We start from the raw sequence: 26,757 nt of genomic DNA, 5'->3' as shown, positions 1-26,757 counted from the left end.
ATCACGAACGCACCACCACACCTTATATAGCACACCGCCACATCCCTCCACGAACCACCAACACACCCCAAGGGGCATAGAACACACACACCGTCTCTGCACGAACTACGCCACAAAATCCGCACGCCCCATCAGTTCCCCACCACTGGCAAACCAACCACTCCTTCCAGCACTTAACCAGCACAGCTCCAACACTGCCCTCACCAACACTACGGTGGAGCTAGTTGGTGAGGGAGGAGGATCCTAGGGTGAGAAACCTGCCCCACCAGTGTTGCCATCTGGGGGAGCCGATAATATATGCCCGCGAGGACACGCCGACTGAGAGAGGCTGTATGGGGAGGCGGGTGTGTGTGTGTGTGTGTGAGCGACCAGGAGCGACGTAACAAGGCGACGACGGTACGTGCGACCTTGGGTCTTTGGGGAAGAGAGGGAGGAGTGTTATTATGTCATCTTGCCGCCAACGTAAGAATTATCCTCCTCGTCTTCCAATCTCGGCTAGAATAGGGGGGTTTTCTTCAAGCAATATACATACGAAAAATGGAATATTGTCCTCCACAAACACATTAAACAAGTGATCACAGCTCCGCCATAGCGCGGAAGTGCCCGCGCGCACACTGGTGGAGACGAAGCTTTCGTTGTAAGAGCGACGCCTCGCTAGGCTAGGCTAGGCTGAGTGTGGTGTTGTGTCATCTCCCCCCAGGACGAGGACCAGACACCTCCCCCCACTGGTAAACAGAACTGGATAGAGATAGCAGAATAACAAAGGATTCACACTGAAAAGAAAAAAAAGGATTTCGTGAAAATATTTGAAATGTTTTCCAAAACGGACAGACACATACGTTAGGCGCTGTGTGCGCAGCTATTTTCAACCTCGCCCAGACAGAGACGCCTCAATGGAGTTCACGTGTGTGTGTGTGTGTGTGTGTGTGTGTGTGTGTGTGTGTGTTTTAATAGCCTTCACTTCCTTACATCAACAACTTTCGTGTGTACGAATAAGAATCGTAGTACTGACACCAGTCACTAATTCGTATCCATTTGCTTACTGATTCTACGATAGAGTTTCTGGAGATAAACAGCCACAGAAGTTGTTTATAAAAAGTTATCTAAGCCGCTTATTAATACAGGTTAGTTAGCTGGGTTAAGCTTTAAGTCGATCAAAGCCGTCAACTTTAAGGTTACAACCACCAACCCCAAATAAAATATCTTTTAACACTTCCTTCACGTGTTTCGGATAATTCCAAGACTAATATACACTCTCATTATTCATATGGCCCTGTTTAATACAGACCTTTATATATATATATATATATATATATATATACACACACACATTCGCCATTTCCCGCGTTAGCGAGGTAGCGTTAAGAACAGAGGACTGAGCCTTTGAAGGAACATCCTCACTTGGCCCCCTCCTCTGTTCCTTCTTTATGATAACTAAAAACGAGAGGGGAGGATTTCCAGCCCCCCCCCCACACTCCCTCCCCTTTTGGTCACCTTCAGTGAGTTATAGGGTGTCAAAAAGTGAGTGCATTTTGGGGGGACTCCCTGTATACACACACACACACACACACACACACACACACACATATATATATATATATATATATATATATATATATATATATATATATATATATATATGTGTGTGTGTGTGTGTGTGTGTGTGTGTGTGTGTGTTGCAAAGGATCACAATTTTGCGCGTGAACAAGATATTCCTATGAGTCCACGGGGAAAATGAAACACGAAAAGTTCCCAAGTGCACTTTTGTGTAATAATCACATCATCAGGGGAGACACAAGAGAGAAATATAACAGTCAGTTGATATACATCGAAGAGACGAAGCTAAGACAATCACATGTTTACAACCTTTTTAGAACGTCTGTATTATGCCGCTGTCATAATTCAGTTTATTCCGTTCATCCACTGCCGCCCTCCCACTATAAAAGTACCTATATATATATATATATATATATATATATATATATATATATATATATATATATATATATATATATATATATTGTGTGTGTGTGTGGTGTGTGTGTGACTGGTATGTCGGCCTTGATGGAGCGCTACCAGTATTGGCCTCCATGTCTGCTCTGCGTCAGAGCTGGTCGACGCTGCTGGTGCTGGTGCGCTCCAACAGATTATTCAATTACTGTTTACTTTACCGGGGGGGAAGGAGGCGGCAGGGGGGGGGGTGTCAATACGAACAATACGCAGGATTTCCAACGAACTGTTGGCCTTTCCATTAACACCAGCTGCGCAAAATACATCAGATTTGATTTCCATTACCGCAGTGGAATTAATACTTCAATGATTTGAAACACTTAGTGTGTAATTATGCAAATGAATGGACAGCTGAACATGGAGGTCCTTTGATCTATTATACATATCGTCAACGGGAGATGGTACCCTGGTTTCCAAAGGCATACTGCGACAACTATAATGGTGTGGCTAATAGAATTATGTTTCTGTATGTATATATGTCTCTGTCTGTATATATGTATGTGTACATTCCTGCGAGTCCACGGGGAAAATAAAACACGATCAGTTCCCAAGTGCACTTTCGTGTAATAATCACATCATCAGGGGAGACACGGGAAAGAAATATAAGTTAGTTGATATACAACAAAGAGACGTAGCTAGGACGCCATTTGGTAAACAGATGACTACCCGAATGGAGGTTGGGTGCGTTCAAGTCCGGCAACAAACGTATCATAAATATATGTGATGAATATTTGTGACTACTGTTTGTGTCTTAAGGAGAGAAATTTACATATGTGATGCCACGTTCTCTTATCCTTGTATAACTGTCCTATGTCTTTACTCATATATATATATATATATATATATATATATATATATATATATATATATATATATATATATATATATATACATTTATCTATTTATTTATTTTCCTTTGTCGTTGTCTCCCGCGTTAGCGAGGTAGCGCAAGGAAACAGACGAAAGAATGGCCCAACCCACCCACATACACAGGTATATACATACACGTCTACACAAGCAAATATACATACCTATACATCTCAACGTATACATATATATACACACACAGACATATACATATATACACATGTACATAATTCATATATACACACACAAACTAGTATATGTATATATGTAAGTATATATGAATCATTTTCTTTGTGTGTTTAGAGCCCACGTATCTGTGCTTCTGTGAAGGTAACTGTCTGCTTTAGTATATGTACCTGTACAATTGTGTGCGCTTGCACGAATGTCATCACCTATTTGAAACCTATCCACAATGACTCACATGTACAGTACGATCATGGAGTCCTACCCTCGAACTTTCGCTTCCAACGATCACCCTCTCAAATTTCTTAACGTATGCTGTCTTCATTCGCCATCAACTCACTCCTTTACAATCCTCCAGCGTCCTGCTTTTAATGCTGTATATCTTCCTTACAGCTTTCCTAACTGGCTTCCTTTCTTAGCCTCTTGCGTATATCCCTTTTTGACAGCTGTGTCCCTTCCATCTGACGAAGAACTGGTCGTTGTTCTACGTCGTCAGACTGAATTTAGGAACTTGAAAGCTGTGATCAGGTCACCCCTTTTATTCTTCTCTCCTCCGAGGTGTGCGCAACTCAAAAAAGGTTTTCCCAGCCTCTCCTCTATAGCTCAACTCTCTTAATCCATGCACCTTCTTTCTTTAACTCCTTTTGGACGTTCTCAGATCGGTCCATCTCCTTCGTTCAGTGTGGTGACGAGACTTTGAGAAGTAAGAGGTCAGGAGTTGGTCTGATGGACTGCGTTGTCACAAGCTTGCCACACATTTCCCTGATCAATTATACTGAAACGCTACGCTTAACATCAGCTGGAAGAACGGTCTCCTCATGGGGAGGAGGTCCTGTCACAGGATTATTAGCACAATGTCAATTCCCCTTCCCAACAAGTCCCTCTCACACACGTACTTCTCCAACTTATGATGCCCTGTTCGACAGTGATTTTTTACATTGGCCTTCTTCTTTCATTGTATCCCGTTTTCGTTACTTTTGCATTTAAGTTGAATTTCATAAACAATTTATCGTACCAACTTTATTTAGTCTGTCTAGTAAACGTCATTATGAAGCGTAAATTGACGAAAATAAATAAACAAAACCGTAAAGAATTCCACAGTGTGGTCTAAAGCAAGACAGTCATTAATCATTTAACTGGTCCAATAAGTAGGGAAAACAGTGACAATACAGAGCAATAAAGACATGACGAAGATCTCAAATTATTCTTCTTTAATCCTTATTTACCAATATAGACACAGCTCATGTTCTAGATCCAATTCCATTGCTAAGAGAGAACTTTTGCAAAATGCTGACATACACGTTCAAGATATCGGCATTAAATGGAATGAAAGTAAACAAAACGGCAGACCCTGATAAGTTTTATCCAAGAGTAAGGAAAAAAGATATCATCGCGATAGTTTAGCCCTTGACTGATCACTTTGATAAGTCAATTGCCAGAAGGATAGTTCCAGAGGGACTGGACATTTAACAATGTCACACCAATATTTAGAAAAAGTAGCAAGTCTCTTCACGAACTTTCGTGTAAAATGCTCCGAAACCAGAGCCCCGCTATCGATAGCAAAGCTCAAGAGACCATTTCGAACTTTCTCCTTCACTTCCTATGCCTGGTTCAGCCCAATGAAAACACGCCTCACCCTGTATACTGCTCTACAACCAATTCTTTCTATTCTATGCATGCCTCTCACCCTCCTGCATGTCTGTGTCCCGATAACTCAAAGTCTCTTTATTCACATCCATCCATCTCCTTGGTGGTCCCTCCATTTCTGAAAGATGTATTAGTCCCTCTTCACTCATCCTCTCCACATTTCCAAACCAGTTCAGCACACTCAACTCCACCTCGGTCAAATCACACGGCATTTACTACCACACCTCTTCTGTTTTTATGGCAGTGTCATTCCCTACACGAAAAAGCCTCCTCATGCCACATACCGTCGTCGTGAGTTAGGCATTCCACTTCAAGCATAATCCCTCTCTGTTTTCCACACAACTATACACCTCCCTCAACATTTTCGAAAGACATACGCCAGTTCATCTCTTGGAACAGAACCCCAAGGCACCTATGTAACTAGAGTCTCTGAAGTAATATCCGTCCCAACTCTTTCTCCTCAGATTTTTCGTTCCAGTTTTGTCTTTGGAAGAGAAGAAAACAATACGACCTGATCTGTATTCATTGACGTAATTCCTTTCACGGCGTTTCCACTCACCTTCCACCAGCAATTTCCTTCGCATACAATATCAGTCCACGAGAAATGATCATTGAACTCACTATCGCCACTAAAAATCCTATTCTTTTGGCAAATGTTCCATCACTATAGCCACTAAAAATCCTATTCTTTTGACAAATCTTCCATCACTATAGCCACTAAAGTCCTATTCTTTTGGCAAATGTTCCATCACCACGTAGGCGTCTTTCTAATATATTACCTGCTTTTCTAAAAATAAAAAAAGACAAAAGGGAAATATTTCTCATTCTAATGTCAACTTCTAAAAAAAAAAAATGTATTCCAGAAATTCTCAATGCCTTTGACCCCTTCAAAATCCCATTCTGCTGGGGAGATGCGAGGGAGGATTTTAATTAAGCCGTTGAGGATGATTTTATCCAAAAATAAAAACGCAAAAAACTATTTCTATTCAAATTTCTCTCTTAGGGGGAGAGGGGAGAGAGAGAGAAAGAGAGATTGGGGAAAGGAAAATGTGGGGGTGGTGGGGTTATTATGCAGATCTGCTTTCACATTGCTCTGGGTTATATTTAGGGTATGAATCGACTCCATATGGAGTCGTCGTTCACACAAGGTCAGAAATCAAACCACTCCACTCCCTCAGGACCGACGACTCGAGGACAACAAGAGACTACGACTTTTATCACATCTGGAAAACGCTTCTTCAATGGAATCGCTCATTCCCTAAACAAATGAAGGTCGCCTTTTTTCATTCCCTCGATGGAGCTGCCTATCCACCTTATCTTGCCTTAGATTCTAGTATGGCAACGAGCTCATGCAAGAGGTTCGAACATGTTTATAAACCAACTGAATCCATTCTCTCTCTCTCTCTCTCTCTCTCTCTCTCTCTCTCTCTCTCTCTCTCTCTCTCTACGTGTTCAAATCTCTCTCACGTGTTCAAATTCCGTTTCACCAGGAGGGCCTGCATGGAGGACTTCGATGGAAGGAGGGTAGATAATACCCACAGGTACTTATGTAAGGCCTTACAATGTTCTGTCTTTATAGTTCTACTGCTTCGGATAACACGAGTGCTCCGAGACAGAACACAAGACTGCCTCTGTATGCAGGTTCGGTCAATTCTCGAATCTCTCTCGAGAGTCTATGATCGAATCCTCTTTGTTACTTGGCTCGTACAAACGTATTCAGAGCTCCGGGGATTCAATATCATTTTCTAAAGAGTTTGACGAATACATCTTTGCGATCTGAATCCACTGTCGTGAAATCCTTAGTGCTCCTATACCTCTTTTATGCAGAGGCGTTTGATTTTCTGTCATTTCGCGTTTCAAACCCAAATTCCATTTCATTTTTCAATCGTTCTTATACTGAAAAGGAAAATCTTCATTTGTCACGCTTCGCGCACCACGTACTTTAAAAAGACTTTCTAAGTACCCAACTTCAACACGTATGCGCGCGCATGTGTTTCACAAACAAGTCTTTCATACTGAAAATGAGAAACACTATGTAAGCAATGCATCAGTGACCCATCTCTTTGCTAGCACACATACACTAAGAACTGACGATCGCCAAGGAACACTGGCCACAAACTGACTACATTCCCAGAGGTCCCCCACCTTCTTCACACAGATCTCTGTAGACCCGACTATGAATGTATTGTCTGAATTGACGATCCTTCATTTTCTGACGGAAGTCACACATAAACGACATGATGAACTCTGTCACAATTTGCAATTTAATCTTCAGTGCAGATCATCCGATTTCCAGTTATAATCATAAGATTAATTCACATTTCATGTGTCGCTGTATCGTTCGGTTTAAAACTAACATCATATTCACATCCTACGAGCGATGTTAAGCTAGCGTCAACACCTGTGATCGAAGTGTGGAGGAATCCGACTATAAAAGACGTGAGTGACAGATAGCTAGCCTGTAACAAGACTTGCTCACTCATTCATCAGGGACGTCTATCTGTACTCCCGGAAACACGACCCCTTTTAAGGCAGCTCCTGCAAAATACCTTACTAGAGTGCCACCTACTTAATGATGCAAGGGCCTCAGACGTCCCTTTACCTCCTCCTGCCCTAAATCTCCTTTCATTCCACCTGGTCCTCATCTGCCGCGAAGTTAAAAACCAACACAATCATCCCCTCATCTACACATTCAACCCATCACCGCTCGACTATGCTGTAACCCCCCTCCCCTCTTCACCCGCCCCTTCACTGATATAGTCATTCCCTTGACCCACCGAGCCACAGCCCTCGTTTGTCACCAATTGGGTAGGTTAGGAAGAGGAGGACAAGAGAGTGAACATGGGAGGTAATGGGAGAAACACAGAATGGGTGAAGGATTTAGGTTGTATGGTGTAAATTTGTTTACGTATCTGATGGATGCGCATTTCTAATGTCTTATCTAAACACACCAGGAATTCTGTGTGTTTACAAAAGAGAGTGGCTTAGCCTGGATAAAAGCCGTTCGTGTGTAAAGCGATGTATTACGAGTGTCTTCAAGAGATCTGAAGCTCCAAACAGCAGATATACGGGTAAGACAGATTAGTATCCACACAGCTGTATCTACAGGAGGTTCTTCAACACAGCACTCCATCCACTCGGACACACTCCTGTATGGTTAGCTGTCCCTTGCCCATGCATCAGTACCCTTAAAAAAAACATCATTCTTCCCAGGTGTAGAAGTTACCTAGCTCTCCACAGCCTCCCCTCACCAAGCCGTCTATAAAGATTAAACAGCCATGGTGACATCACACACCCCCGCCACCTCTCTTCCTTCTCAACACTTCATCGCAGTCTTAGCAAGAGGGTGAAGACCACTAGGCACTACTTCCTCAGATTCACCTTCGAAATGTACGCCTTCATAAACTCATCACCTGATACTCGATCACAAATATGACCCCAAAACAGAATGGTCTGTTACTTTTCCATTCCAAAACTCCAAAGCAACGTTTATAGGTGTTCCAGGAATGCCTTTCAGTTTTTTAATCAATCTGTTTATAGCCCCCTGTTAATTGCAATCGCTAATATGACAAGAATGCCTCCATTTTCAGTCACACTCGTTGCCTTAGCAACGCGTGACGTCATCCAGACCAATCAACAGGGACTCACTCTCTCTCTCTCTCCTTCGTAAGTGACTTTAGTTGGTGAGGCCAGAGATCGCACAATACAGGCAAGATCTTCCCGGTTCTTCCAAGGTAAGGGCCCCACCCTGATGTCACCAGCTAACAAAGAGACCAGGGCTGTGCTACTAATGAAGACTTACGAAGCATCAGTGTAGGTGAGAAATGAACAGTGTAGCACCGCTAAGATTAGCATTGTAACTCGCATAGCACCGCTAAGATTGGCATTGTAACTCGCATAGCACCGCTAAGATTGACATTGTAACTCGTAGACAGTATATCGCTCCACGCAACTGTCTATCCTTATTTTCTGCAGTGGGATTTCGCAAGTATCTTCCCCCCAACCTCCAACTTCTGCACGATGGATAATGCGTTCAGTGGATTGTTAAGAAAAGTTGGGTGGGAGTTTGCTCCAGCTGCGCTCCTAGCACACCCTCAGGGAGATGCTCTACCAAACTCGCAAACTCAGTGTAAATAACGTATTGTCTCACACCTCACCTCTCTAGCTAACTGTACCGAGCCATATGAAGGGACAACCTCTCACTTATACATAAGCCAACTGTTTACCAACGCAAATACACCCTGATATACACAGTCACTCACCCTCCCCCCTCAGCCACATAGCCACCCCCTGACCTACAAAGCCGTCCGTTCACCCACACAGATAACCCCTAAACAACCCATGTACCCCTTTACCTACGCAACTACTTTGCTAACTGATTCATTCACCCCTAACCTACCAAGCCATCCCCTCATCTACACAGTAGCTCTCTCACATACACAGCCAACCCTCTACCTACACAGTCACACTCATCTACAAAGGCACTCCCCACACCTACACAGACATCTCTTTTCACCTACACACATATCCCGAACGCACACAGCCACTCATTTATCCACACAATCAAACCCTCTAAGACACTGACACCCATCACTAACAAAGACATCCTCCACCTACACATTCACCCACTCGTGCAGACACACTTCCACCAACGTATACATCCCCCTCATCTACACAGACAGCCCAACACCAATAGTCACCCCCTGCGTGTATATCTACACTTACTTTGCATCTATATATCTACAAACAGCGGATGTAGAGGTCTGGCGAATGGTCCACCATGATAGTGTGAATTATTAGATGCCCCCCCCCCCCCATTCTAGTAGGATCCTACGACAAGAAATTATACATAACCTCAGTGACAGAACAGCTCCTCAAACGTAGTTAAATGTGCGAAAAAAAAGGAATCAAATGTAAACATGCCAATGACAAATAATGAATACAAAACTCCTGTTGAAAGGGCATACTCAAATATTATCCTAGTACAGATGGCAACGATACTTCTATCCAAAACTCCAATAGAATTCCTACCACTGTTAACAAGAGGAGAGACAAAAAACCAGTGGCAATCAGTGGAAACAGTCAATGATTTCCCAGTGCGCTTCAGTGGTCAAAGTCGACGCTAGACAAACAAGCGCTTCGAGTTGAAAAGCAGAAAAGCATAGACAAACCAGGCATCATTCTGATGAGACAGCCATCCCATGGTCTTCTGACCCACTTAACCATAAACTATAACACTTACCAAACATCCCCTCCTACCCTACTCGATGCAGGGGTTGACACAGAGGTTTGGAGATGCTTACAAAAGTAGTTGACGACTTCCAGTACACAGATACCCCTCCCAAATCATAAAAAAAAAAAAAAATCCAGGGTTGAATCGCTCAGCACTAACAATCTTGGTGGCATACATGTTTGGAATGGTCTTTAGCAAAAGATATTCTCACGACTTCCAGTACTTGAGATACTCGCAGAGTAAAATCATTACCCTGAGAGAGGCTTGTTAACCCAGCCACAACATCCACTACGCCACGGGAATTGTATTACCACCAGGAGACGACCACAACGCTATCCTACTGAAGCCTCAACCTGTTTACATCGGTGATTTTGAGGCTATATTGACCAAGGCCTGGACATCCCTCAAGAAACACCTCGCGCAGAAATGTAACGAAGTTATCCAAATTCTAAACTGTGTACAGCAACTGTGACCAGATTTTCCATTATTTACAGGCCACTCATCCCTAGGGCTCTAACCCTTGACAAATATGAGAAGAAGAACTCACCATACCACCCATATCAAAAAAGGTGACCCAACCATGGCAGTTTAGCATACATCAACTGCAACAACCCCTCCTCATCTATGGAATACACTGACTAGCAGCTCACAAAGCGAACGGGAACCTCTATACAGAAAAAAACACGAATATCTACCCAGTACAGACCTTCATGAAGGGGAAGAATCCCAAAGCGAATTAGATTAAGATACGAGCCAAATAGTATGAAACTTAGGGAAAGCGTTGCTACGAACATGACTTCCATCACAGCACACACACACTACACCCGCCCCTCAAGAAATCACAGAAATCAAAACACCCTCTTCACTAACATCCTAGCTTACACCTACACAAGGGTAACATGCATATAAAGAGCGTATGTGGTCTTAGAATTTTCTGCAATACCTGAAGAAGGTGGTAAAATATATATATATATATATATATATATATTTCGGGTGGTGGACGTTGCTGTGGAGGCTAACGACCCCAATGCTAATACGCCTCATACCCCAAAAGAATATACATCGCCTCATACCCAAAAATATATACATCGTACTAACTTACACCCACACACGGGACATCTTGGTAGTACCAAAAACTATGAACATAGCACAAAAGCACAACCATAGACGGACATCATCTTAGTCGCACCAAAGACTTTAAAAACTACGAGTCTGGCACAAAATTAGACCCAAAAAAACAACCATTCTAGTGAGGAGTTCCACTGACAGCATCACATATACCTCGCCGTCAGCAATAACAATATCAGCGAAGACCATGGCTTGAATATACGAGTCCATGAACCCGTGGAAGTTTGTTTTCAGTTTTTACGCCCGAAGAAAATTGGAATCATAGCCTAGTCCACGACATGGAAATTCTTGAAGAATGAATGCCCGACTCAGCAGGGAAAGGACCATCGCCAGAACCAGGTTGTAGTAGACCGAGCATGGATGTTGGATGTCTCTTGACTTCTCCTTCCCCAACATACACCGTAAATTCATCTTCACGACCGCATATCATCAAACACATCCTAGTCCATTAATGATCCAAAAAAAAACCATTGGGTCTAGTGCTTTCTGGCAGCTATATATATATATATATATATATATATATATATATATATATATATATATATATATATATATATATGTTCTTCCTTCCATACTATTCGCCATTTCCCGCGTTAGCGAGTTAGCGTTAAGAACAGAGGACTGAGCCTTTGAGAGATATCCTCACTTGGCCCTATTCTCTGTTCCTTCTTTTAGAAGGATAGGGGAGAAAGAATACTTCCCACGTATTCCCTGCGTGTCGCAAAAGGCGACTAAAAGGGGAGGGAGCGGGGAGCTGGAAATCCTCCCCTCTCGTCTTTTTAATTTTCCAAAAGAAGGAACAGAGAAGGGGGCCAAGTGAGGATATTCCATCAAAGGCTCAGTCCTCTGTTCTTAATGCTACCTCGCTAACGCGGAAATGTCAAATAATATATATATATATATATATATATATATATATATATATATATATACAATAAACGACAGGAGCCCTAGATGTATTAAGGCAGCCGGGAGGCGAACTCGCGACCCGTTACTTGTTTTTTTGTGGAAGGGGAATACATTACATATGAGATATCTAAAGAGAAGATGCCCTGAAACCATATTCACATAGGCTCAGCCATTAGTTATGAGCTACGGTCACGGGGCAACAACAAATATCTCGGCTAACGAGATACTACTCCATTATATGGGGTAAAAATATAAAAAAAAAAAAAACAATGTAGGGAAGGCAGCCAGCGAGGTATATATCCCTGGCGCGGTAATTGACAGCGGCGGCGCAATAAACGCGCCAGTCAAAACAATGTCTGATGTTTGCCTTGCCCATAGCGTCACTATGATGCGCAGCTTGTCCAGTATTGGGTCAGAAAATAAAGCAGCGAGACTAAAAAGATGACAAAGAGGTGGGAGTAGAACATAAAAGGGGACGTTGACAGTTAAAAAAAGAGAGATGAGTAAAGCGGGGATTGGGGAAGCGAAAACGAGAATCGAGATCGGGGGGAAAAAAAAAATACGATCAAAAAGGATAGAAACGAATAAAGTTTAATTGGAATTGTTGGAAGCGAGGGGAAAACACTAAGAAAAAGAAATCAGAAAGAGAAATTGGAGGAGAAAAAAAAGAGAAAGTAACTGATGGATTGGAAGAGCGAGGGAAGAGGAGAGAAACAGATGAGAAATAGTTCTAAGAAAATAGGACGAGAACATGGCAATCGTAGTTCCAGGGCGGGTGGCGAGGAACGAGGTGGAAGAGAAATATATCCAAGGACAATTTCCAGGTGAGAGACGCGGATGGCCGGCCAGCAGCAGGTTGGAGGATTTAGGACAAATCGGGGTGAAGGGGGGGGGCCCGGGGACAGAAGAAAAAAAAAACCCAGGAAAATTCCGGGGAAAAATATCAGACGGACTGTAAAAAAAATTTTTCTCTCTCTCTCTTTTTTCCCCCCCCTCTCTCTCTCTCTCTCTCTTTTTTTTTTTAAAACTTTTTTTATTATTTAAAATTTTTTAAATAAAATATTTTTTTTTTAAAACCCCCGGGGGGGGGTTTTTTTTTTTTCCCTTTTTTTTCCCTTTTTTTTCCCCCCCCAAAAAACCCCAAAAAATTTTTTAAATTTTTTCCCCCCCCCTTTTGGGGAATTGAAGGGGGAAAAAAAAAAAAACCTTTAAAAAAAATTTTTTTTTAAATTTTGGGGCCCCCCCCCGGGGGGGGCCGGGGTTTTGGGTTCCCTTTTAAAAAGGGGGTTTGGGAAAAAATTTTTAAAAGGGCCCCTTTTTTTGGGGGGGAAAAAAAAAAAAATTTTTTCCCCCCCCTTTTTTTTTTTTTTTTTTTTTTGGGGGGGGGGGAAAGGGGGGGGGGGGGGAAAAAAAAAAAAAATTTTTTTTTGGCCCGGGGGGGAAAAAAAAGGGGGGGGGGCCAAAACCCCCCCTTTTTTTTTTTAAAATTTTTTAAAAATTTTTTTTAAATTTAAAAATTTTTTTAAAAAAATTTTCCCCGGGCCCCCCCCCAAAAAAAAGGGCCCCAAAAATTTTTTTTTTTTTTTTTCCCCTTTTTTTTTTTTTTTAAAAAATTTTTCAACCCAAAGGTTTTTTCCAAAAATTGGGTTTCCCCGGGGGGAAAAATAATTTTAAAAAATTTTTTTTTTTTATATATATATACACCATCCTCGTCACCTCTTCTTTCACCAGACGCTAGACGGTCGTCGACCTAAATTTTTCTATGTGTTCTTTTTTTTTTTTCAACTTCCATCCAGTGTCTTACCTCTTCTTTCAAGCTAAGTCTTGACTAATGCCTTCAAGGCCACTCCATTCATCAAGGGAGACTCTGAGAGCATCCACGTGAAGGAAGTCACGAAGAATACATCAAATATTACAATGAATGCTTTGGATTCTAATTATCTTTAGGAGTTTGTGATGCTACTACACGCGACGAAGGGCGCTGTGTTAATGTCCAGTGCGATGACTCAAACAGTGATTGATTTTCAGACAATTCAGAGAGTCATATGGTGCCTAGTGTCAGTGGGCAGGACTGAGATCAGATTCTAAATGTGTCTCATCCCATCTCCACATTGTCTTTCAGCAATGTGTTCCTCGGGGGGGGGGGGGGGGATAATTCTATCATTTGCTGAGAAATTATGTGTGGTGTAATGACGACCAGGGAGTGAAGAGAGTTTTAAAGAGACGGCCCGAGGTTTTCCAAACCAGATCGACTCTCTCTCTCTCTCTCTCTCTCTCTCTCTCTCTCTCTCTCTCTCTCTCTCTCTCTCTCTCTCTCTCTCTCTCGTTATCTCAAACTGGAAGGCGTGTGCATTTCCTCCATAATGGCAGGTCATATACCCCGCGCAGAGCAGGAAGCTGCACTACCACTTGAGCTGTTATTCTCCCTCAAAGAGAGAGAGAGAGAAAGAGAGAGAGAAAGAGAGAGAGAGAGAGAGAGAGAGAGAGAGAGAGAGAGAGAGAGAGAGAGAGAGAGAGAGAGAGAGAGAGAATCGTGGTAATTCAACTAGGTTGCGTAGCTCTTTTTAATCTCCCTCAAAGGCGGAGCCCAACGACATATTCTGCATATACACTTCTGTCACCTGGGACGCGGTGAGCGCATGCTCATCATCAAATCCTCGACGCGATTCTGGGATTTCGCATATTTTCTACCAACTACAAAGCCAGCGAGTGAGCTTCGTGTCAACTGCTGATCCCAAACAGTCCCGTCCATCGATTCAGCGGGGGAATACACTCACTGGGCGACTATCCCTGACGGGTGCTTAAAAAGCCAACCCCCACCATAGCTGGCCACAGCCAATATCACCAGGGCGAAATTACTTGCCACTAGCGTTACCTTCCCGGAGTGGTAACTGGCCCCCTTGCGGAATGGTTTTACGTACAAGGATGTCTGTCTTATCTACGCTTCCAAAGGCTTCCTTAAGAAATTCTGGGCCTCACAGTAAAGACTGATAACTTATGTTTAAGCTTGCTAGGGGGTTACATATAAGCTTGCTAGGGGTTACATATAAGCTTGCGAGGTAATACGTAAGCTTTCTTTAAATTCTGGATCTCAGCGTTTATGTGATTAAAGAAAAATGCTAATTCCGTCTAAAGACTGATATGTTATGTATAAGCTTGCTAGGTAACACCTAAGCTTTCTTTAAATTCTGGATCTCAGCGTTTATGTGATTAAAGAAAAATGCCAGTCCGTCTAGGCACCTTAACAAATTCTGTATCTCTAATTCTGTGAGTTATGTAGGAAGGCTAGACTACATCTAGGCTCTAAAAAATTCCTGTACCTCCGTATTTCTGAGAGTAAACTTGACTAGACTATGACTAGGCTAGGCTCGGCTATAAAGAGGCTCTCAACAAATTCTGTCCAGGGCTATGATTAGGCTAGGCTAGGCTATAAAGAGGCTCTCAACCAATTCTATCCAGGTCTACCTAGGCTAGGCTAGGCTATAAAGAGGCTCTCAACAAATTCTGTCCAGGGCTATGACTAGGCTAGGCTAGGCTATAAAGAGGCTCTCAACCAATTCTATCCAGGTCTACCTACGCTAGGCTAGGCTATAAAGAGGCTCTCAACAAATTCTGTCCAGGGCTATACTGACTAGACTCTCTTAACAAAACAATTTCTCGACCTCTGTATTTCCGAAAATAATAAACCATGGCTATCCAATGACGAGACTTTCATACATCCTTGGCCTCGGTCATTCTGTGAATAAAGAACGGAAGAGACAAACACCTTTTGGTGTTGCAGTCGTAAATATTCCTCCTCAATGATCAAGTTTCGTATGCCAAGTGGGGAGGAGGGGAGGAAGCTCTTTGAGTATCCACTCCAAGACTTGTTCGCTAAGTTATGTCCGGCCGTTTTGATCTGTCTTGATCATCTTCACGAGCAGACGCTGGGACTATCCAACCAAACAGAGCGTTTGCGCTCACGTATATAGGTGGAACTTCCAAGCCTTTAGGAGCGTCGAGTTAACGTTATTAACATCGGCATACCGTTGTGTGTGTGTGTGTGTGTGTGAGAGATCATGTTGATGCCTACGGCCTTATTCATCTCTCTTCGCGATCATATGATGAAATTGATCTTCTCTCTGGTTCAGAGGAGCTCTTTCCATCAATCATATACGATGCAAATGGATCCAACTTTAACGTTCAGGTTTCTGTAGGCTGTGAGGTTCGAGCGGCCTCTCACAATCAGTTGGAGTCGTACGAATGTGTGTTGTGTGTACATGTATCCATGTGTGTTGTATGCGTTCCATGTCTCTCATGGTGAATAATACGTAGCGTTTTAGGAGAAATAAAACGTCGGATGCAGCTGGTCGGCAGCCAAAGCGGGTTGATGTTGCACGGTGGGAGAGAATTAATTGGGAAAGTTTTATCCTTTGAAGGGTGGGAATCCCTCGCTTCAAACATGGTAGAACTATCGAATTCTCGCCTTTACTGTCCTGACGCTAATGTGCACGCCCTAATTCCCTCCTTGTTCTTAACTATACAGCCTTTGAAGGGGGGGAAGGGGTGAGCCTCTCACGCACAAAGTGTGTTCACCTATAATTTCAACCTTGGGGGCTAGAGAAGGATAAATGAGCAGCATTGGGAAGATATGAGTGAAGGAAGAAAAAAAATACATTTCAGAGGTCATAAATACAGCTGGATGGAAGATATTTACTGCCTAAGGCCGGGATATTATCAACAGGGGCCACGAGTCTACTGGAAGAGGCCAAAAAGTCTACTGGAAGACACCAATCGAGTTCACTAAAGAAGACAAGAAAGCCTACTGGAAGGGGCCAAGACATTAAGTTTACTGGAAGAGGAAACGAGAGTCAACTGGAAGAAGATAGAGTCTACTGGAAGAGGCCAAAAGAAACTACTGGAAGACACCAATAGAGTTCACTAAAAGAGGACAAGAGAGCCTATTGGAAGAGGCTAAGACTTTAAGTTTACTAGAAGAGGACATGAGAGTCAACTGGAAGAAGCGAAGAGGCCACTGGAAGAGGCTAAAAGAAACTACTGGAAGACACCAACAGAGTCTACTAAAAGAGGGCAAGAAATCCTACTGGAAGAGGCTAAGACTTTAAATTTACTGGAAGAGGACATGAGAGTCAACTGGAAGAAGCGAAGAGTCTACTGGAAGAGGCCAAAAGAAACTACTGGAAGACACCAATAGAATTCACTAAAAGAGGACAAGAGAGCCTACTGGAAGAGGCTAAGACTTTAAATTTACTGGAAGAGGACACGAGAGTCAACTGGAAGAAGACAGAGTCTACTGGAAGAGGCCAAAAGAAACTAATGGAAGACACCAATAGAGTTTACTAAAAGAGGACAAGAGAGCCTACTGGAAGGGAGCAAGACTTTAAGTTTACTGGAAGAGGACACGAAAGCCAAGTGGAAGAGGACACGAAAGTCAACTGGAAGAAGCTAGAGTCTACTGGAAGAGGACAAAAGTGTCTACTGGAGAGGCCAAAAGAGTCTACTACAAGAAACTAAAAGAGTCTACTAAAAGAAGGCAAGAAATCCTACTGGAAGGGACCAAGACATTAAGTTTACTCGAAGAGGACACGAGAGTCAACTGGAAGAAGCCAAGAGTCTACTGGAGGAGGACAAAAGTGTCTACTGGAAGAGGCTGGAGGTGCCAGGAGAGGCTCTTTAGGCCAAGATGACCACAGAAGCAGATAAGAGTATCAAAAGTCTCAAACACATTGTTGGGTCCTGGTGCAACTTGTTCGAGGCCCACGCGTACTCTGGATGGAGTTCAAGATAAACTAAAACCGTGGATCGATGTTGGTTGGCCAGGTCGGAAGCGACGTATGGAAATCCAGACAGACAACTGGAAGCCGAGATAGACAGCTGGGAGTAAAGATATATTGCTGGAAGCCAAGATAGACTGCTGGGAGCCGAGAAAGAGTGCTGGGAACTAATACAGACTGCTGAGAGCCGATGAAAAATTGCTGGGAGCTAATATAGACGACAGGGAGCCGAGATAGACTCCTAGGAGTAGAATAGACTGTTGGGGTAAAGATACACAGCTGGGAGCCAATATAGAGTGCCAGGAGCTGGGACAGACTGCTGGGAGCAAATATAGACAGCTGGGAGCCGAGACAGAGCGCTGGAAGCCAAGACAGACTGCTGGAAGCCGAGATGAAATGTCTAAATGCCGAAAGATGATGCTGGAAGATGCAATCACCAAGAAATATATCTGCTGTCCCAGACTGGAGGCAGAGAGAGAGAGAGAGAGAGAGAGAGAGAGAGAGAGAGAGAGAGAGAGAGAGAGAGAGAGAGAGAGAGAGGCACTGGTGGAGTTCGGTAGCGGACAATACCGAGCCCCCGAAGAAATGACTAAGTGCGATCATCTGCAGGGTTTCACCAGGCCGTAGTGGCACTGCGTAAAAAAAATGGGTAAGGATCGCTTTAACTCGCGTGACGAGCGGCACAGGAGAGAGAGAGAGAGAGAGAGAGAGAGAGAGAGAGAGAGAGAGAGAGAGAGAGAGAGAGAGAGAGAGAGAGAGAGAGCGCCGATGAAACCCCTTGTAGACTGGGGTGTCCAAAACTGTGACCTATCCATCTACTTATTCTATAACCCCATCCACCCCCCCCCCCCTCTCCCTGGATCCCTTCTCCTGGGGAATATCCTGCAGCCTCAAGGCTGCGCCTCAATCAGTAGCAGGGAAAAGAGGAGAAGTTATTCGACACCGTTGTACCCCCGACGTTACGAACTCGCTGAGGGTAGCAAAGTTTTCCACTGTGGCTAAGTTAACCCCCCAAGCAAGCGAAGTCTGACATCGCCGAGGTGTGTACATATATATATAGATAGACAGATGCTAGATAGATAGATAGGTAGACAGATAGATAGATAGATAGGCATAATAAAGTGGTACAGCACAAGAGGCAACCAGGTGGATGGGTGGGAGTATGACGTCATAACCAGGTCATCCGTGAATGGGGTATTCACAGACCTCCTCTATACACACTCCCCCCCACACACTATCCAGAACCTCTTAACCAGCCAGAGTGGGTCTCAATACCTTATATAGCACTACTGAAGGTTCCTGTCCGCTCCAGTCTTTCAAGAGGGACGTGGCAAATGGCCACAGTTGAGTCTTGCTTTTAAAAGGAGGGGAAAAAAAAAAGTCGAACAGGGGCGTTGATTTAATTCCGAACGAACCTTATTGAATCCTTCGCTCTAATGGGGGTGGGGAAAAACTGAGGAACAAGTTCGAACTCCAATCTTACTGCTTCCTCAAGGCGTCAGAGTGTGAGATAGGCTGGTGTGTGTGTGTGTAGGTACGTACGTTAGGCCACTGGCCACTGGCCACAACTTGAGTCTGTGGCCACGCCCGACGTGGTGGTGGTGGCCAAGTCGAACGAGGAGACCTGCGCCCGAATCTAATTCAGGCAGAGTCGGTCGGGATTCCCCCATTGTGTTCATGAATGGAGTGGACTGTGGCGCTGGAATAATGGTTTCCATCGGTCTAGGACGGCAGGCTAATTGGCTCCGACCAACCTTCTCTTGCTTTTTCTCTTTTTCTCCTTCTCTCTGTTGCTGGCTTTCACTTCACAAACACACACACTCTCTCTCTCACTCTCCATTCCACGCTGGTAACACTAGACGACTCGTATATTGCACGCACGATTCCGTTTTCCCCAGAGTTAGGTATGTTCTGCGGTGAGTGCTCCGCGTTAGCCAATTCTTTTGGCCAAAAAAATCCTCGTCGTTTGGTGCTCGTATAGAATTAATCTCTCTCTCTCTCTCTCTCTCTCTCTCTCTCTCTCTCTCTCTCTCTCTCTCTCTCTCTCTCTACAGAAGGCTAAGTTCGCGCCCATCACCGTAGATACACAATTGGATTAAGAATACATCAAGGGTGTATTGTCCGGTGAGGGCTGGCTCAATCAGTAGCGATCACCGCTCTGTACACTTGTACAAGGGTAAAAAGGTATTTTGAGAAAATGTTGTTGGCATGTATCATGAAAAGCAAATTTTATTTTTTTTTTTTTTTTTTGCATCTTTCTCCTCACTTTGAGAAATGCCTTGACGTGAATGTCTGAGAATTAAAATAAGATTACCGACAAGCCAAACTGGCATTGCATGCATGGTTGCAATATTCATGGAATTATCTTTTCATATATATGCAAGTTGATGGTGGGTGGTGCAACAATAATCTCAGATTGTATGACAGCAAGATTTATTTTCTCAGTATCTTGACTTCGGGTATTCTGATATGACAATATATACGAGAAAATGTAGTTTGCGTTATACAGCAAACATGATGCGTAATGCGTGATAGGCTTTCCTTCATTTGTACTACAAGGGGATATATATCTTGAGGTATTTGCAAACAAAGAAAACTAAGAAAGGGTTTGATGAGTTACATCGACACACGTATGACTTCACAAACAGCTTCGCGGTAATGCACTCCGAAGACACATCCAATTTATAAAGTCGGCCTTTATAAAGGGCATGACAAAAGCCAATTTATTATCAAAGAATTTCTTTTCCACTTCTTCATCACGGCTGCGTGTGTGGGTGCCTCCCTTGTCTACAAGGTTAGCGTACCTGGGTACAATGGCCGTTGTAAAAGAAAGTCTAAATTGCTTTATTTGAGTAAACCTGCACCGGAACCTAACTGGAGCAGAGTTGATTTATGGAGAGTTCTTTGAACTTTACACTGAAGGTGGAGGAATATGGGTGGGTACCTTTTAACACAAGAGGGAAGCTTAGGGAACAAAAAAATCAGTAATTCTGGTTCAATAAAGATACTGGGGAGAGAGAGAGAGAGAGAGAGAGAGAGAGAGAGAGAGAGAGAGAGAGAGAGAGAGAGAGAGAGAGAAATAATACCAAGGTCATATCAATTAATTGATTTAAAATGTTCAACTGCAAGTTTTGGGCAGATTCTTAGTACATACTGGTTCATGGCCATCAGACAGTATTATCATCTTGACCGACTGATGGGTATTCAAGATGATAAAGAATGAAATAGAAACAGAAAGAAAAAAGTCGCATTATAACATAGTAGGTGTTAACACCTTCACCGTTTTCTCTGAATGACTGTAAACAAACAAACCTGTTGAGTGTTACAAGTGAGAAGCCCAAACAATACAATGAAATCAAAGTAAACTGCTGTTATCATCAAGCAGAAGAGTTGAAGTAAAGTATAACTTTTACCAGTGCTTCATAAGTAACTTAATAAAGTTTTACAAGATCAGTTCGCTGTATAAACGTGCCCTTGACAGTAAATAACTGATGCACCAAGTGGTAGGTGTCAGCAGGTGCACAGAGAAGAAGGCTAAGGTTCTGGTGATACAACCAGACAGGCTTTGGTGCTCTGAATCTTGGCCATGATATTTTTCAAGACTCACTTAAATGTTCAAGGAACGGTACCATGTTCTTGTATGAGGCATCATAATTGGGGAACTGTCATAGGCTTTTGTTATGGGAGTGTTATATTAAAAGAAAATTTTTGAATTTTTAAAGAGTGCAGCTGTGTTTAGAGGCCGGCTATTTAATGATGTAAATTTTATCACATGTTACTTGTCTGAACATATAAAATGAATCACTAGAGCATAGCAAGTTTTAGAAATTATGGGGAAATTGTGGGTTAAAGTTTACTCCCCAACAAAGCAGTCCTTGGATACGTTCTTTTTTTTGTTATGTAATGATCAAATATAAGCAAAAACACTTGTTGAAAACCTTCTCTTCTTTGTCTTTGAATAATCATTAATGGGGAGAGAAAATGAGAACGGGGAATATAGGATGTAAATTAGAGTACGAGAAAACCTTGTAGAAATCAACAGAAACCATAAAAACTTCATTCAGGAGCCTCTATTTATCTTGATTTTCAGTATTACAATCGAAGTATACCAACAAACTCATGATTTCACGTGTTTTGCCAACATGCAAAGCAACAAAAGTGAATTATCATGATATATTGTCACCCACCCTCCCAAAGAATCATTTGTTTCACACAATCTGTAACAGTATATCAGAATAATGTTTTTTATTCTGCAACAAATTTCTGCCATTATGATAGGATAAGTGTGGTTTACACAGTATCTGTCAATTATTTTGAAGTGTTTCATTCACTATTGCTTGCATCAATTAGTCTCACACTTTCCATGTTCTTCATAGCCTTCCCCACTATCCACCATAATGTATCAAAAGATGTGAATAAAGGTCCTCTGGCAATATATTTTGTAATATTCACTCATTATGAAACTATGCCTAAACAAGTCATTACCAAAAGCTAAACTTGGCTTTTTCCAAATTGTAAATTATGAAAATAATAAATGGTAAAAGTATGTTCTAAGAGTGCATCCTTATTCAGTTACTTACACTGATGAAAATCACATCAAAATCTGTTTCAGGTCATAGATTAAGAGAAGTTCAGTTTAGGTTCATCACACAGACAGCTTTGGAAAATGAGATATCTTGTTCTCAAATTCTAATGTAAGTTGTTGAGAATTAAATAAGAGTGACTGAGTGATTTAGAGCATTTATTATATTTTCTAAGAATAACTTAATAGATGGGAGGGCTATGAATATCAAAGAAAACAGAGGGTTCATTAATGTAAAAGTATTAGAAACATGAAGAACCTAACATAGGGATCATAATTTGCTTTAATTTTCTGTATTTTATATGAATTATGTTTAAGACATTTTGTTTGCAACTACAAACACAAAACCTAAACATGAAGCAAAGAGCCTCCCAAGAAAATTCCACCTCAATATGTTTGGAGTTCAATTCTTTGCAATAACAAAAGACCTTTCCCATCCAAACCACTCCATAACTAACTACCAATCCCCATATGGAAATAAAAAGCTTACCTCCTCCTTCAAACTTCAGCTCCCTACATTCACAGATCCCCTTCCCCTAACAAACATTACACTGACAAAACATATATACACTGAAATGACCTGACAGGCACTAATCAACTACCTCACCGATCGTTCTGAAACCACACTCACAAGATATACTTGGGTTACACTTTCTCATCCACACTTGGAATGGCACCCATCCCTACAGCATTATAAACAATAATTCATTATGCTTCAGTACACTTCATGTCCATCATGCGACTAATACAAGTTATTGAACAGATATTGTTGAGTTGCCCTACACTCTTGCTCACACACACACACATACACATACACACATCACTACACTTTACAACCAATGGTCCCAACTGGTGAATGTTGGCAGCTTCCTGAGTGCTGTGGGAGCCTCATCATGATAAAAGGGACTCCTGGGGAAGGAAGTAACACCTTTCCCCATTCATTCTCCATTTGTCCAGACCATTTCATCACACACTCTTCAGCTCTCTCAACCACACTGTTTTTCTTACCAAACTCTCACTGACCCTTTCATTACTTACTCGATCTCAAATATTTCATTTCCAACACATACACATTCCTCCACCCAGTCTCATCTATAGCCCATGCCTTGTATCTATGAAACATTGATGGGACTACAAAACCTTCAAACACCCATATTTTGCCTTGTAGATAACAAGCTGTCACTCCACACATTCTTCAGCACTCCCAATACCTTTGCCTCCTCACCCACTTATGACTCAGTTCCACTTCTGTGGTTTCATTTGCTGCCATGTTCACTTCCAGGTACCAAAACATTTCACTTCCTCCAATCTTTCTCCATTTACACTCACACCCCAACTTACCTGTCCCTCAACCCATGAAACCTAATAACCTCGATTTTATTCACACTTACTCACCACATTCTCTTCTCACTTACACTTCCAAACTCAGTCACTAACTTCTGCAGTTTCTCATTCAAGTCTGCCAACACTGCTGTAACATCAGCTAACAACAACCAACTCACTTCCCAGGCCCTCTCATCTCCTACAGACCACATAATTGCCCCTCTCCCCAAGACTTTCATATATGTATATTTCAGTTTATCAGTATTATTCAAAAAATTTCAGGTTGCTGTCCTGCTGAGGGTAAGGTTGAGTTTATGGATTTGTAGAAGTATAACACAACTGCAATGGAACCACCAGCTGGCTTTGATTCAGAGAGTGAAAGTTATTCTGCATCTTCAAGGCAGTCAGAGGAATCTTTATACGAGTAAGTTACTAAAATTTTATCCTTTACCTTAGTAATGCCATATAAATACTTTTTTAGAAGACATTTCTCTATAATAGAAATGTGATTCAAAACTCATGCTAAATGCTGGAATATTTTTTTTCTTTTCTCTTCTTTACTGTAATTAATTAGGGGAAAATGTTTGACCTTTTACATAATTTTCTAAGGTATCCTTAATCCTTATGTGTTACCAGTGCTCAGTATTCTGTTTCTTCTCATTTCCCATTATTTCAGTATGTACCTCAATTAAATATCATTTCTTTGAAAAAGACAGCCCAGCTGATTAACTCGCTGAAGCTAAGAGAGTCAAACAGGTTAACACCAATTGACATAGGATATATGTCAGTAATAAAATTACCAAATGATTGGGTAAGATTGAAGAAATCATCAGCATGGTACTGATTTCCCTAGCTGAGCATGCAACCACGCTAGTCATTTTAAATTTAGGCAACTGTAACCAGACTGCCTGCTTGAGGGTACATTGTAAGTAAAAGGCACCTTTGGTGAGGCTTTATCAGCAATCAGTTGAACTGAGTACAGTCTTGTCAAAGAACTTCTTACTTCAAAGGAGTTCAGTCTGTCCTAAGTGCTGAGTATAGTTCAACCTTGGGAAACAGGAGCCCCTGGAAATGTAGTCCTGAGGTAACACCTAAAACTTTTCAGAAATGGGTCCTGGGATAATAGTAAACATTCAGCAATGGTGGAAAATCACAAAGAGCCCAGTTCACAATAGTCCAATTTCAATAATGCAATCTCAACTGGATTCCTGAGTATAGCAGTTATAGTACATTCTGTTTTCTACTGAAACTTACAAATCTGGATCACTGATCCATTTGAATTATAGGGCTCAGTGGAAACCCATACTTTATAAAAGATAAGCACTTAAACCATTTCAGGTGATATTGTTATGCACAAAATTACTACCGAAGTCTTAAAATCTAATCACTTGTGAATTTAAAAATATATGTTTTGGATTAAGGCACTCTTCACCCTCAACTATGAGGGAGAGGAAAACATTAAATTATTCCATATTGTACATATATAAATGCAAGATATCATCAATGAAATAGAATGTTTCTAGCTGTCTATTCTTCATTTTACCAATGAAACTTATCAAAGTTACTATGTTTTTGGACAAATTTCCAAATTTTAGAAAATGTAATTTCATCTTAGTTGGATTTCCCAAGCAGCATTATAGCACAGTTTACGAGTGCCATTTCAAAGCTACACTATATCAATAATCCTATGAAATCCTCACACTATTATGGACATAATACAGGGTAAGCCTAAACTCACTATGCACCTACCATAGAAGGTAAGTATATCTTTAAGGGATGCAGATGCGACTGCTTCTTCAGAATTCAATATGCATGTTGCTGTACCAATTTATGAATGTACTTTTTTGGGCTTTGCATTATACGATCCATGTATGTTCTCACTTGTTATTACTGCTGCCCTGCCAGATCCCAATATGTCCACAACTTGGCAATTAACCGCCACACTGCATTGCTGTCTGGTACTTGAGAGTCAGGATTTTCTTAAGCAGACTTTTGTTGCACTTCATCTGTATATTGGTATGCATTACATACACCTGTTCCATTAAAAATCCTCAAGCCTAAAGTGACAAAGTTATTCAAAGAAGCACTGACATGACATTGTATTAATAAGGGGAAAAGGGAGGGATGGAGAAGGATGGTCACCGTATGAGTCAAAAATCATGTAGGCCATGTTTTGTAACAATAATAATGACATAGTATTATTAAAGATTTCCTCTATCTTGCTGGAAATGAGTTGGAATATTCATAAGTTCATCAAAGCTGATTTATGCCTTTATCAGCTTGGAGCATTTATGGTTGAATCAAAAAGTTGGCTCTCCTCACAATCATGACTGTTTGCTGGAGTCTGCAGTGCAAGGATAGAGGTTTCTACCTTAGCCTTTTCAAGGAACCTCTAACTGGATGTGATTAACTAAAGGAGTCTTTGACACTTGACCAGCATCTTTGTTCTGTGAGGCCTCTGCTCAGACCTAGGTGACCTTCCTTGTCTGGCTTTTGTACTGCCTTCATAAGAGCATACTCTGGAATGGGGTACATTTTTGTCATTATGATTGGATACTTTAACTTTTTTAGGTTTTTCTTTTCCCTCCTTCTTGTGGGTTTATTCTCTGATGTTTAAAGGGCTGTGTCTGCAGGTGAGAAACAGGTTTTGACAGGAGAAAAACATTTTCTGTACCTCAGTCAGAGACCCATTAGCATCCACTTATTTTCTCTCTTCCTTCCTTTCTTTCCTTTTTAAAAACACATTTCTCAATTCTAACCAGCAACAGGCTTCAAGCACAAATTTCAGTGATTAGTGAATGATGCAGGTAGCTGATTACAGGCCATAGACCGGGTTACTATGTGGTACCCATCAATATTAAATGAGCATCTGCTGACCTCATGTGTTTTGCATTGTTGAAAAGGGGGCAAGTCTTCATGTATGCACTATTTGGGGATGAAATGGTTAATCAACCATTAAGTAAGTGCTACCTCAAGTGCTCACAGAACTCTGCCTCTGTTAGAAAAATGACTTTTCATCCAACAAAACTTACTTTTTAAAGTAAAACCTGACATAGTCTAATACCTTAATTCAGCACTATGTATATTTCTCTTTGTACTCT

At 41.8% G+C, this 26,757-nt stretch overlaps 2 protein-coding genes across 3 annotated transcripts in view; one reads left to right on the top strand and one right to left on the bottom strand.

Annotated features, from left to right (window-relative positions):
- Nucleotides 1-26,757, bottom strand: part of LOC139757588 (thyrotropin-releasing hormone receptor-like) — an 833,567-nt gene that overhangs the window by 640,998 nt on the left and 165,812 nt on the right. The gene's annotated exons all lie outside the window — the stretch shown is intronic.
- Nucleotides 21,050-26,757, top strand: part of in (protein inturned) — a 63,425-nt gene continuing 57,717 nt past the window's right edge. The window contains exons 1-2 of one of the 2 annotated variants that reach the window (XM_071678187.1): nt 21,050-21,146; nt 23,939-24,080. In XM_071678187.1, the coding sequence (XP_071534288.1) occupies nt 24,001-24,080 (80 nt within the window). In that variant the 5' untranslated portion in view covers nt 21,050-21,146; nt 23,939-24,000. The remainder of the gene's footprint in view (nt 21,147-23,938; nt 24,081-26,757) is intronic. The other variant, XM_071678186.1, reaches the window with a different exon arrangement.

Source organism: Panulirus ornatus, chromosome 27 (assembly GCF_036320965.1).
Source record: "Panulirus ornatus isolate Po-2019 chromosome 27, ASM3632096v1, whole genome shotgun sequence".
NCBI classification, from domain to species: Eukaryota; Metazoa; Arthropoda; class Malacostraca; order Decapoda; family Palinuridae; genus Panulirus; species Panulirus ornatus.
Note: the sequence above shows the minus strand (reverse complement) of the source record. Positions and strands in the feature narration are given on the sequence as shown.